Below are 12,381 nucleotides of genomic sequence, written 5' to 3'. Positions count from 1 at the left end.
CAGGGCATCCAGACCACAGGAGCAGGGCCGCGGGGCTTGACCTGGCACTCAGGCCAATGAGAGACGTGTCAGGCGCCCAGGGGGCCAACTAATGCGTACAGGCTTTCCAGGAACCAGGCGACCACAGAGAGCCCCCTGGCACCTTGGGTGTGAGAGGAGAGGCTGCCCGGAAGCACAGAAGCTCAGTGTGTCTCCAGGAGTCCCCAGGAGTGAGGAAAAGGTGCTCTGACGGCGGGGGTCCCCCGATGAACAGATCCCCCAAGGGAATGGGAATGGGGTCCCAGAAGCTGCAGAGGAACCACGGGTCCCAGAGGCCCGTGGGAGACGCAGCCGAGGCGGGGAGGGAGCCGATGCCCGGGTCACAGAGAACCCCTGTGCTCTGACACGGGTGCTGGTGAGCAGCCCTCGCAGCACGTGCAGCTGACGCCGGGCACACGCAGCCTCTGTCTCCGGGTGGCCGGGGTGTAGTTCACCCAGATGCCCCAGGAGGCAGGGCTTGCATCCCAGGGAGACCCAGGCTCAGAGTCAGCAGGCAGACCCGCTGCTAGAGAGGAGCTCAAGGAACCAGCTCCGCAGTGCAGACCCTCAGCGGGGGAAGCAGACTCCTCGGGTGCCTGCGTGACACGTACAGGCCCTCACACTCAGATGATGGGGTGCAGGCGTCCAGACGGAGAAGGCGCCGTTAGCCCGAGTCGAGGACCACCAGGGCACCCCCAGGCTGGGACCCAGAGGATGGGCACCGGGTACCCCAGCCCACGGAGGCCTGTGGTGAGCTGAGTGCCCACCCTGCGCGGGTCGGCGAGGGTGGGGTGCACGCGTGCTGTCCCGGCACGTCTCATGGTTCCTTGCCAGCAGCTCCCGGCTCCCCCAAGCCGGCGACTGCCATGAGTTCCAACCTCAAACATTCCCCCGGCAACCTCAAAGGAAGCATCCCGTCCAGGAGCCCCGCCAGGGTCTCCATGTGGCTCTTGGCTGCCAAGCCGCCGTCTCGGGGCCTCGGGGCTGGCCTGGGGCTGCCAGCTCTGTTTGGTTTTCCCCTTCCTGCCCTGGAACCTCAGACGCCCGTCTGGCCGTGGAGGCGCCCAGATCCTGGGAAAAGCACAAAGGCCCTATACAGTTGGGCCAGAAGAGCCCCTCGCGGGGCAAACACTGCAGGCGGGCCCTGCACCCCGCGCCCCCATCACGCCCACCCACGCGCCTCGCCCCCTGCCGCACAGGAGCTCCAGCAGGCCTCCTCTGGGCCCCAGAGCTCTTTCGCTGCTCCTTCCGAGCCCGCATCCCCGGGTGGGACAGGCAGAGGGACCCAGGCCTTACACGGGGGAGCACGTGCCCAGAGAGACCTGCACATTCCCAAGCGCCACGTGCCCCCAGAGCCACACGTGACCAGCCAGGACACACGTGTGCCCACGCATGCGCACGCATCCCGTCTGTGTTGTCCCCAGAGCAGCCTTGGCACTTGGGCCCAGGGTCCCGGAAGTCCTGCCCAACAAGCCCTGCGGGCTGGCTAAGCATTAACCAGCCCCACATCCGGCCGTGGGTTGGTAATGGGTTGGGAGACACCCTGACCTGGGTGGGCCTGTCGGAGCTGGACCCAGGGAGGGACCGGACCTGGAGTGACTGGACCAGATAAACTGGCCAGAGCAGAGTGGAGCTCCGGTGACCTGCCCTGCTGGGCCCTCTGAAGCAGGAGGCACGGAGGGTAGTGTGGAGCAGGACTTCTACCTGCTGCCTCCACAGCCAGGGCCAAAGGCTCGGATAGAGTGGCCTCCAGAAGGCTCCCTGGGCTCCGGAAGCCAGCAACGGAAGGGCCGACAGGCCCGGGCAGTCGCCAGGGAGGGCGCCTGGCCCTGCTCACTTTGCTGGGCGCCAAGTGCCCCCGGGTTCGGCTCCAGCGGACCCAGAAAGTCACTTGCCTCCAAACCCAGGCATCCTCCTGACTCAGAACATCTCCCCCAGTGTAGACCTTCCACAAACCGCGTGCAGCCCGGTCTCTCCACTGCCTCACCTGAAGGTCAAGCCCCAGAGGGCCAGCACTGCGCCCAGCAGGGCTTTTGGGAGGAACCGCGATGCCCCAGGGGAGCCCTGCGGGTGGGGTCCTGGGAGGGGCCCTCCTCCCAGGGGAGTTTCCTGGCCCGAGGTGGGGCTCCCCGAAGCCCTGCCTCCCACACCCCGCCACCCCCCGCCCCACCCCAAGCAGAGTTTCCAGTCACTGGAGGCTGAGCAAAGCTGCGCACTCGGGCACCGTCTTCCAGTGCCCAGGGCCGAGGGGGAGGCCAGGCGGATGGGCGTCAGGTGAGAGAGTGTGGTGGCCGGGCGGGCCTGCTGCCCCCCGACGTCCGGGGGAATCCTGTTCTTCTGGAAGGAGGCCCACGGGAACATTGTTTCCAGGAAGAATCAAGCATCCCAGTTAGACCAAAGGTGGAGGGGTCAGTCACTGCAGCTTTGGTGGGTGCCAAGCCCCAGGTTGACAGGGAGGCCCTCCCCCAGGGAGAGCTGGCATGGAGACACAGCGTGGAGCCCAGCGTCACTCCTGCGGGTCCCAGGGCCCGGAGTGAGCAGGGCTTCCTGGAGGAGGGGGGCTCACTCAGGTCTCCAAGGCCAAGCAGGACGGGGAGGGGGCGGTGGTGGGGAGGTCACGAAGCAGGAGGGGAGCTTGGCAGCTGAGGCAGCGAACCGGCTTGTGCCGGGAGGTGGGGGAGAGGATGCCGCCCTGCCCAGAGCGAGAGAGCAGGGCGGCCTGGAGGGACGGCGGAGGAGGTGGTGGGGGCTGAGACTCCGGGAGACACCAGCCCCCGCTTCCTGGGAGAAGCGGCCTCAGCACCCGGGAGGTTTTCCGCAGCAGGGCCACGGAAGGCACCCTCCAGGAGGAACTTCCTGTCTCCTGAGCGGCTGGTCGGGGAGGCACTGCCCAGGCAGGGAGGGCATCCGGAGGCCGGCGCGGGGGCAGGGAGGGCTGAGCAGGGCCCGTGGGGCCGCCCCTGGGCCACCTGCCCTCCTGGGGCCCCCCGCGAGCGCACCCCGCGACCCGGGCCTGGACGCAGGCGGGCGGCCCAGCCCGGCCGGCGGAGCAGACAGCGCCACCTGGTGGCCGCGCGCAGGCCGGAACCCTGACCACCGCGGGAACCGGGCAGTCCAGCGGGACCCCGCGCCTGCCCAGGCCTCGCGGACCCGCTCTCAGGCCCCTCTTGCGGCTCTGGGGCTCCCCCTTCACCAGACCCCGACGGTTCGAGGTCCACGGCTCTCCGGTCAAACAGGAGGAGGACACCAGCCAAGTGGGGGGCGGGGAGGGCGCACGCGCGCACACTCACGAGGATGCGCGCTCGCACACAGGCTCGCACAAGCAACCCCCCCACACACAGACGGGGATTCTGGGCTGACAGTGATCACCGACCCCGTGTTCCCAGCCATGAGAGCAGCGAAGGAAGCTGTCTCAACCCCAGGACGCCCCTGGGCTCCGACATTTCGGCAGGTAAAGGCGGCTTTCAGCCCCACGTCGGAGCTGGGACCCCGCGTCCACCACAGGGCTGCTCCAGGGGCCTGCGGGCCCGCGGCTCTGGCCGGCCCACCCGGAGCACCCCTCCAGCCAGCACAGGAGTGGTCAGAGGGGCCGCCCGGGCCTGTGAGCACCCCGAGCGCCCCACACCCCACGGCCAGGGCCTTGCCAGCGGCTGCACAACTGTGGGGCTCACAGAGGACTCGCGCGGCCCCTTGCTCCAAGCCTTAGCTCTCCAAGCTGGCAGCGGCGGGAGTTAGAGCAAGCCCGGCTTCCACTCTGAGCCCCGGCCTGCCTGGCGCCCCCTCCTCGTGTGGGTGGCTCCCTGGGGCTGGGCCCTGCCCGCTGCGGTTGGACAGCGGGGACGAGACAGGCGCAGTCGGGGGGAAGGGGAGACAGCCAGTCTGTGCGGCAGGACCCCCGCGGCCAGGACACCCCGCTTTGACTGTGGCCCCTCCTTCAACAGGTTGGGCCAGTGCTGGCAGGGGCCGCTGAGACTTAGATCTCGGCGGGGCCCTCTTCCGACGCTCCCCGCACTTTGCAGCAGGGTGGGTGGGAAGCACAGTAGTGGGGTGTCCAGCTCTGACGCCTGCCTGTTCCTGGGGGGCTGGGGCTGGGCCGGGTCCTATGGCCAGGCCACCGGTGCCCCCACGAGGAGGGGAGCCCAGGACAAGCTGTTGCGGGGAGACCCCCATGGCCTGAGGTCTCAGTGTGAGGGCTGTGGGGGTCCCTGCGGGGGTCTCTGTGGGCGTGCTCCTCCTGAACGGTGGGCAGCACTGGCCCGGCCCTCCGTCCCCCCAGGAGCAGAGCTGCTGAAGGGTGGGGGGCAGGTAGGCGGGCAGGAATACCGGCCGCGCCCAGCTGCACACTGCTCTGCCTGCCCCCACCTCGCCGTGCCCCTCGCGGCACCTCCTTTGGCCTGGACATGCTCTGATGACCCCTGCCGACCCCGAGGGTGTGACCCCACTCCCACCCCTCCTGCACCCCGTGACCCTAGCAGAGCCCCGGCCCCCCAGAGCTGCCACCCCAAGCCCCCCAGTTGCTCTGGGGCTGGTGACCGACAATTAAACACGCCCCAGCCGTGTCACTAGCAAACCGTGGTGGGCTCAAGGGGGCTGGGGCCCAGGAAGAGTGGCCAGGTGGGAAGGGGCTTCCTGGAGGAAGGCAGTGGGAGGCTCTCGGGAGGCCGGTGGGGGCAGGGCTGGGCTGCCCAGGCCGGGCCTGCTTGGCAGGGCTGGGAGGGGGTGGTGGCCAGGAGGCTGGGCCCGCACCTCCCTCCACGTGGCGCCACTCGGAACACTTGCCCTGGCCACCCCAGGCGGCCTCCTTGCCTGGGCAGACCGAGCTGGCTGCTGCTGGGCAGATGGAATGGTGGGAAAGGTCCCCAGGGGTCACCCTCATGAGTGACCTGGCTGCCTGGGCCGTTTGCTCCAAGGCAGCGGGGCCAGGAGATGGGGCACCCTCCAGACACCCACAGTGCCCGCACCCCAGCGGGCACCACAGCCGCTCCTGGGCTCACACCGGACCTCACCACCCCCATCCCCTGTGAGTCTGTGGGCCCATGGGGGAGAGTGCAGATGGCTCAGGGGGTGGGCGGCGGTCGCTGTCTGCAGTGGCTTCTCAGGCCATCTCTGCGCCACCCCAGGGCTCCGCTGGGCACTCGTGGCCGCCGCCGTGGTAGCGGGCATCCTCCTTGCTTCCTGCCTGCTCTGCACCGTCCGCTGCTGCCGCCGTGGGCGCCGCAGGAAGAGGCCCAGAGACAAGCAGGCTGTGGTCCCGGGCACCACCGAGCTCACCACCACTACCCACCTGGTGAGAGGCGGGCACCTGACTTCCTGTGGGCCAGGGCCGGGGCAGCTCGGGGGCCAGGCTTGGGGGCCAGCTCTGCCCCCAGGGTGGTCTGGTCTGCCCAGGGCAGAGGCGGGGGCCTTCCCCACAGGGGAGGCGACGAACCAAGGTGAGCAGGGGCTCGGGCCACCAGGAGCTGCAGAGGTTCCGGGGTAAGGCAGTGGCCTGAGAGGCGGATTTGGGGGTGTCGTGGCCAGTCCCGCAGGGCCGAGCGGAGCGTGGCCTTCTAGTGGCCTGGACATCTGCTCCGCTGTGGACCCACTGCCTGCGGGGCGGGGGATCTGACGGGCACAGGGTGCCCACACAGTGGTCCGCATTCTCGCGACGCCACCCAGGTGCAGCCGGAGTTGGGTAACGTGGCATCTGGACCTGGGGGGGCCCAGCAGTGGGGGCGCCTGCAGCTGTCCCTGGAGTATGACTCTGGAAGCCAGGAGGTGAGGGGGTCCCAGAGGATGTGTGGGATTTTGGAGGGTGATGAGTGAGGGCGGGTGCCCAGTGCTGGGTGGCGCAGGGCTGACCGCGGAGGGCCCCTTGCTGAAACAGCCTCCTGGCTGCTAGGTCCGGGTGGGCCTCAAGCAGGCCGCGGACCTGAGGCCCGGGGCCCCGGGCGGCACGGCGGACCCCTACGCCCGCCTGAGCCTGTCCCCGGACGCCGGGCGCGTGCACGAGACGAAGGTGCATCGTGGCACGCTGTGCCCCGCGTTCGAGGAGACCTGCTCCTTCCACGTGAGTCAGGGCTGGGCCCGGGGGGCTGGGTGGGGCGGCCAGGTGGCTCACACCCCTCCCGCAGGTGCCGCCTGTGGAGCTGCCCAGGACCACCCTGCGTGTGCTGCTCCTGGACCACAGGCGCCTCTCCCAGCACCGACCGCTGGGCACGCTCAGCCTGCCGCTGGGCTCCGTGGACCTGCAGCACGCGCTGGAGCTCTGGCGCCCACTGGGCCCGCCCGCTGCGGCTGAGGTGAGCCCGCCCGCCCCGGGCTCCCGCCCCCCACCTGGCTCCGCGTGCTGGGGGGGGCAGCTGAGGCCCTCTCGTGCCCCCCACAGCCTGAGCAGACGGAGGAGCTCTGCTTCTCGCTCCGCTACGTGCCCGGCTCGGGCCGGCTGACTGTGGTCGTGCTGGAGGCCCGAGGCCTGAGCCCTGCGCTGGCAGGTGAGAGCTGGACCCACCTCGCCATGTGGACAGAGGAACCCAGGGCTCAGCCCTCAGACCTGGGAGGCCCTCTGACCCCTTTCGCTCTCCCAGACCCCTACGTGAAGATCCAGCTCATGCTGAACCAGAGGAAGTGGAAAAGGAGAAAGACGTCGGCCAGGAAGGGCACGGCCACCCCTTACTTCAACGAGGCCTTCACCTTCCTCGTGCCCTTCAGCCAGATCCAGGTGGGCTGCCTGGAGGAGGGGGCAGGAGATAACCTCACTCAGGGCCAAACTGACCGCTGTCTCTCTCCCCCTCCTCCTACACCTCTGCCTGCTTCTACCCAGAGCGTGGATCTGGTGCTGGCCGTCCGGGCCCAGGGCCCACAGCTGCGGGCCGAGCCTGTCGGCAAGGTGCTGCTGGGCGCCCGGGCCTCTGGGCAGCCTCTCCAGCACTGGGCGGATATGCTGGCCCAGGCCCGGCGGCCCGTCGCCCAGTGGCACCGCCTGCAGCCAGCCAGGGAGGTGGACCAGGCCCTGGCCTTGCAGTCCCGCCTGCGTCTGCCCTTGCCTGGCTTCTGAGGGCAGCCCTGGGCCTGGGCCTCCCCGTGCGCATTGCCCCAGGGCCCGCGGCAATTAACGCCTCCCCTCCACCATGCGTCTTTCCTGAGCTCTGCAGGCGCGGCAGGGTCAGGGGCTCCTGACACCGCCACGGCCCCTCCCATGGACAGGGAGAGGGTCTCCTCTCGTGGCTCATCCAGGCCTCTGACTTGGGCCTGACCCCTGAGTGAGGGCAAAGGGGCCCCTCCAGGCCCGCTGGGGATGATCCGGGAGAAGGGGCCCCCATCTGTGACTAGAGAGCTAGAGACGGGCCCCTGGGGACACACGGGGCAAGAGCGAGGTGTTTGGGAGGGTGGTGACAGTGGGTGGAGGGAACTCCAATTCCTGGGGCCACCCCAGTCCCCCACAAAGCCCTGAAACTGACTGGATGGTGGGGCGGGGCCTCCCCTGCACGCGCAGCAGGGGGCAGTAGATGCCTGCAGAAGCCACCCTGGGGCCTTTGGGGGCTCAGCCTGGCCCAGAAAGCAACTCTAACCCCCACACATCTGGACGGCTTCAGCTCTCCCTGGCCCTCCCCATGGCCGAGAAGCCCCAGCTCAGAGGATGCCAAGTCATGGTCGTCCGGATGCCTCTGCTGGGCGGGGGCCAGGGTGGGGGGCCGCAGGCCCGGGGCTGGGGTGAGGAGGGCAGTGTGCTGGGCCTGCCTGAGCAGCCAGGCGGGCCCTGGGCCCCCTCGGGTCAGGGAGAGGTTCCCAGGCGGGTGGTGCCGAAATCCTGAGTTTGAAGGATGTGTTCTGAGCTGTGCGGGGAGCCAGCCCACGGGCAGGGTGGTCGGGCAAGGCTGCACGTCCATCTGGGACCTCCCGTCCAGCTCTGAGAAGAAGATGGGATCCCACCCCTGGAGGGCAGTCCCTCCACCCTCAGCCCAGAGCCTCTGGTGCTGCTGCAGGCCGCAGAGGCTGTATCTGGGGTCCGGCCTTGCCCCAGGCCAGCCTGAGGCAGGGAGCACTTGAGCAGCTCATGCCCAAGCTGTCCACTGGGCTAGAGGGGACTGTGGGCAGCAGAGTGTGAGTGGGCTGCTGTTTCCTGGGGGGCCCAGAGGCCTGGGAAAGCCGAGGGCGACCCAGAGTGGACCCTGCCTCTGGGCAGACAGGGCTGGGCAGGAGTGACCCCTCGGCTGACCCCTGAGCTGGCACCGTGGCGGCTGAGGCCGTCACACTGTCCTCGGGCTCCTTGCAAGATACGAGGGAGGCGACTCGAAGTCGTCACCTCGCCCTAAATAGACCAACCCAGCCTCAGCACCCCCTCCCAAGACTTCTTGGCCTGGATGGCAGTGGCGGCGGCGGGGCCAGGCCAGGCGGCTGGGCAGGTGGGGAGGTCCCTGTGCCCCCATTGGTCTGAGGAGGACTCCATGCCCTTTCTGAGCGGGGGCCCAGCCCGGGGGAGGCCATTTATAGCCCTCCCCCGGACCCACCAGCCCGACTCGCCACTGCCGGCCTGACCTCGGTCCCAGCGCCGCTGCCCAGACGCGAGGTGAGGCCGGCCCGGCCCGCCGAGGCCAGCACGGGCGCGTCTGGAGCGCGCTCGCAGAGGGACTTCTCCAGGGCGAGGGTGGGGGTCCGGGGTCCGAGGGCTTCTGCAGAGCAGAGGGCTGCAGGGAGACGCCTCCGGAGGGGGCTGGCATGGCATGGGGTCCCGGACAGCACGGCGGCAGCCAGGCCTCGGCTCTGAGCCTTGGGAAGAGGGGGCTTCGAGGCGTGAGGGACCCCAGGCCCTACCGGGGGGCGGCGTCTTCTGTGCACTTGGGCCAGAAGCCGAAGGAGCAGGGCTAAAAATAACGGGCGGCTCAGGCGGCCACCTGCGCTGGCCAGACCCTCCCTCCCGTGGGGACAGCTGCAGCAACTCCAGGCCCGCGGGGACATTTCGGGCACCCTGTCTCCTCTTACTGCTCCCTCCCCGCCCTGGGGAATTCCAAGACGTGGCCCTGAAGGAGGTGGGGGCGGGGGGTGGGCTAGTGTTCGCCTGGCCCCACCGGGCAGGGGTCCTGACCCCTCACCTTTCTCTCCCACAGGCTATCAGCTCAGGATCGCACGATGGGGGAGTAAGTGCACCCCCAGCCTGCTGTCCCTGGGGCCCCCGCCCCCCAGTGCTGGGTGGGGGTCTCTGCGTGTTCCCACCTGACCACCTCACGCACCCGCCTGCCCCATCACGCAGCCCCACGGCCCTAACCTCTCTTCTCTCTCCCCTACCCCCCGCCCGCCCTCCTGGGACAGTGAGGAGGTGAGTACCAGCTTGGGGGTGAAACACTGAGGGGATGGGACCCCCAAGTCAGGACAGGCCTGAAGCTGGAGCTCCAAGGCCCAGGGAGACTGACTCACCCTGTGGGTGAAACTGCCGCACCCCACCCTCCAAGACGCTGAGAAACAGAGGAAGTGGCCTTCCCGTTGGCCCCTCCCACGGGCCGGGGGGAAGTGGGCTGCGGCCTGGTCACTGGGGAGTCACTTCTTCTTTCTCTTGGCTGCACCCCGCCCCCACCTCGGGGCCCGAGGGTCTCCCCTGCCCTCCTCCCGCCTTCCCTGTCCGAAGTCTCTTCTCTAGACCCCAGGCCTCCCCACCAGAAGGGCCGCCCCGGCAAAGGGTCCCCACGCGGCCCCGTGTTCCCCACCAGGCCCAGGCCCCGCCGTGCCTTGGGCAGGATGCAGGGCTGGCCGAGTGGGCAGGGAAGGGTGCGGGGTGCCAGGACGCCCCACCGTCCAGCCCTGACAGCACCTCCTCTCCCCTGCCCTGCAGAAACGCAACAGGGCCATCACGGCCCGCAGGCAGCACCTGAAGGTAAGTGAGGGCCGGGGAGGGCGGCCCGGGGGCTCAGCAGCCTGGCCAGCCGCGCCCTCACTGCCCGCTGCCCCCACCCCACCCCCCAGAGCGTCATGCTGCAGATTGCGGCCACTGAGCTGGAGAAGGAGGAGGGCCGCCGGGAGGCGGAGAAGCAGAACTACCTGTCGGAACACTGCCCGCCATTGCACCTGCCCGGCTCCATGTCTGAAGTGCAGGTACCCAGGGCCCCCGCATCGTGGGCCCTGTTCCTGGCCTGGCCCGTCCACCCCCGGGTCGGGAGGACGAGCGGGGTGGTCAGGGTGGGTGGAGGCCAGCCGTGGGGTCGCCCGCTCGCCCACCCGTGACCTCCGCCGCCAGGAGCTCTGCAGGCAGCTGCACGCCAAGATCGACGCGGCCGAGGAGGAGAAGTATGACATGGAGGTGAGGATGCAGAAGAGCACCAAGGAGGTGAGTGGCGGGGGAGGCGCGTGGGCCGGGGCGCGGGCTGCCCTGACGGCGGGGCCCAGTCCCCGACGCCCGCCCGCCCAGCCTCGCTGCCCACCCTGCAGCTGGAGGACATGAACCAGAAGCTGTTCGACCTGAGGGGCAAGTTCAAGCGGCCCCCGCTGCGACGCGTGCGCATGTCGGCCGACGCCATGCTGAAGGCGCTGCTGGGCTCCAAGCACAAGGTGTGCATGGACCTGCGGGCCAACCTCAAGCAGGTCAAGAAGGAGGACACCGAGAAGGTAGGCCGCCCCCGGCGGCGGGGGCCTCAGCCTCGGGGCCCGCCTGCGGGGGGCCGGACGCCGGGCGGCGGGGAGGCGGCGCCGGCCTGAGCCCTGTCCCACCTGCAGGAGCGCGACCTGCGCGATGTGGGCGACTGGAGGAAGAACATTGAGGAGAAGTCAGGCATGGAGGGCCGCAAGAAGATGTTCGAGACCGAGTCCTAGGCCCCTCACCCCGGCCGCCGCCCGGCGCCCCGTCACTGGGGGCCCTGAGGCTGACTTGGCGCCTGTCAATAAAGGATTCCAATCCCCACGCCTGCTCCTCCCTGCCCTGGTCCGGCGCCGCCCTATCCACAGGCCGCCCTGGGAAGGCCCCGAGACTGTGCCTGGGCTTGGCGTGGGGGAGCCACACGCGGGCTTTGAGGGTCCCGGCTGTCCGGGCGGGTGGTCTCCAGGCCGGAAGCTCTCCTCCTCGCCCACCCGCTGGGGTGGCCAGGCGTTGCCGAGCGACACCCGGAGATGGGCGCGCGTCTGTTGTCGCTGGCGTCACAGAGGCCCCCTCCGGGCCAGAAACACTGTCCTTGAGGCACCGGTACACGCAGGGGCCTGGGGCGGCCTCCCTCCCCGCACAGGCAGCCCGTTCTCCCCAGCTGCCCCTCCCCAGACCCCAGGCCCCCCGGAGGGGCTTGGGGGGCGGTCGTGGACCAGACTCCTGGGGGCCTCGAGGGGCTGGGGTCTGTCTCCCCCCGAGACTGGTGACGGAATAAGGCAGCCCCTCTCTGGGCCCAGCGGGAGGCCTGCCTTCCTTCCTGCCCGCCCCGGCCCTGCCACCCCCCACATCAGGACACAATGTCCCTGGCAGGCCCAGATGGGACTGTCACAGCAAGGCCGCCTTCAGCCTCCTTCTGAGGGATGATGGTGCGGTCCGCGAAGGCCCCACGCTCAGATCTCTGGTGGGGAGGCCAGGCTGCCACCGTGATGGAGCGGCTGTCCATCCTGCCCTTGCCCTCGGGAGGCCCTCACGATTGATGTGCAGGGGCCCAGAGCCTTGAGCGTCAAGGGAGGGACGTCAGCCCGCCCAAGGCCTTGGCCTGTCCCGCCGCCTGGCCCTGCGGTGCAGGGACTGGGCTCCGTCCTGCAGGCACCTTCCTGCGGGCACCTTCCTGCGGGCCCTCCTGCTCCGCTACCCTGTGACTTGGGGCAGGCCCAGTCCTAGCACTCCCGGCGGCGGGAGGCGGCGCTCCAGTTGAGGCTCGCCGAGTTCGGAGCCCAGCGCGGGCAGGCAGCTGGCAGTGGGCTCCAGGACTGAGTGGGCTGCAGTGGCCAGAGCTCCCAGTGGCGGAGGCGGTACCTGCCCCCCACCCGCAAAGTGAGCCCAGCAACTGTGCAGGGAACGGGGGCGGGGCTCCCCAGGGATGCAGCCGCCACAGGCGCCACCGACTTGGTGGGTTTGGGGAATGACTTTCTTGCAACCAAATGTCAAACACGAGGTTCCAGAAAGTGACTCCCTGGGCTGGGGGGCAGGTGGGGGTGACGTCGTGCTTGGGGCAGCTCAGTAGACTCTTGTGGGCTCAGTTGGGTCCAACTCTGTGCGACCCTGGGGCCTGTAGCCTGCCAAGCTCCTCTCTTCATGGAATTATCCAGGGAAGAATACTGGAGTGGGTAGCCATGCCCTCCTCCAGGGAGTCTTCTCAACCCAGGGATCGAAGCCACGTCTGCATTGGAGGCGAATTCTTAACTGTCTGAGGCACCTAGGAAGCCCCCTGACTTATGGGTACTTGTTGCGTTTTCCAATGAACACACGGCATG

At 69.3% G+C, this 12,381-nt stretch overlaps 2 protein-coding genes across 3 annotated transcripts; both read left to right on the top strand.

Annotated features, from left to right (window-relative positions):
* The first annotated feature begins 2,204 nt into the window (after positions 1-2,204).
* SYT8 (synaptotagmin 8) lies at positions 2,205-7,142 on the top strand. Of its 2 annotated transcripts, XM_069565795.1 has the most exons (10): positions 2,205-2,292; positions 3,405-3,469; positions 4,929-5,038; positions 5,139-5,305; positions 5,677-5,775; positions 5,900-6,067; positions 6,132-6,299; positions 6,386-6,491; positions 6,585-6,718; positions 6,821-7,142. In XM_069565795.1, exons 3-10 carry the CDS (start codon positions 4,945-4,947, stop codon positions 7,052-7,054), a joined length of 1,170 nt encoding a protein of 389 aa, XP_069421896.1. In that variant the 5' UTR covers positions 2,205-2,292; positions 3,405-3,469; positions 4,929-4,944; the 3' UTR covers positions 7,055-7,142. The 2 variants fall into 2 exon arrangements, with proteins under 2 accessions (XP_069421896.1, XP_069421894.1); XM_069565793.1 differs by lacking the exons at positions 2,205-2,292; positions 3,405-3,469 and having other exon boundaries at positions 4,657-5,038.
* Positions 7,143-9,111: 1,969 nt separating this feature from the next.
* TNNI2 (troponin I2, fast skeletal type) lies at positions 9,112-10,816 on the top strand. The gene is made up of 7 exons (XM_069565382.2): positions 9,112-9,134; positions 9,307-9,313; positions 9,824-9,865; positions 9,955-10,083; positions 10,226-10,315; positions 10,417-10,593; positions 10,702-10,816. The coding sequence occupies exons 1-7, from the start codon at positions 9,127-9,129 to the stop codon at positions 10,795-10,797; spliced, it is 549 nt and encodes a 182-aa protein (XP_069421483.2). The 5' UTR covers positions 9,112-9,126; the 3' UTR covers positions 10,798-10,816.
* Positions 10,817-12,381: the final 1,565 nt, after the last annotated feature.

This window comes from Ovis canadensis, chromosome 21 (assembly GCF_042477335.2).
Source record: "Ovis canadensis isolate MfBH-ARS-UI-01 breed Bighorn chromosome 21, ARS-UI_OviCan_v2, whole genome shotgun sequence".
In the NCBI taxonomy this organism is placed as follows: domain Eukaryota; kingdom Metazoa; phylum Chordata; class Mammalia; order Artiodactyla; family Bovidae; genus Ovis; species Ovis canadensis.
Note: the sequence above shows the minus strand (reverse complement) of the source record. Positions and strands in the feature narration are given on the sequence as shown.

Excerpts from the sequence above, each read along its gene's own strand:
- SYT8 (XM_069565795.1), top strand. The coding sequence starts at position 4,945 with ATGGGGCACCCTCCAGACACCCACAGTGCCCGCACCCCAGCGGGCACC. Across the intron at positions 5,776-5,899 it reads ATGACTCTGGAAGCCAGGAG|GTCCGGGTGGGCCTCAAGCA; the intron begins GTGAGGGGGTCC and ends CCTGGCTGCTAG. Across the intron at positions 6,068-6,131 it reads AGGAGACCTGCTCCTTCCAC|GTGCCGCCTGTGGAGCTGCC; the intron begins GTGAGTCAGGGC and ends CCCCTCCCGCAG.
- TNNI2 (XM_069565382.2), top strand. Across the intron at positions 9,866-9,954 it reads CCCGCAGGCAGCACCTGAAG|AGCGTCATGCTGCAGATTGC; the intron begins GTAAGTGAGGGC and ends CCCACCCCCCAG. Across the intron at positions 10,084-10,225 it reads GCTCCATGTCTGAAGTGCAG|GAGCTCTGCAGGCAGCTGCA; the intron begins GTACCCAGGGCC and ends CTCCGCCGCCAG.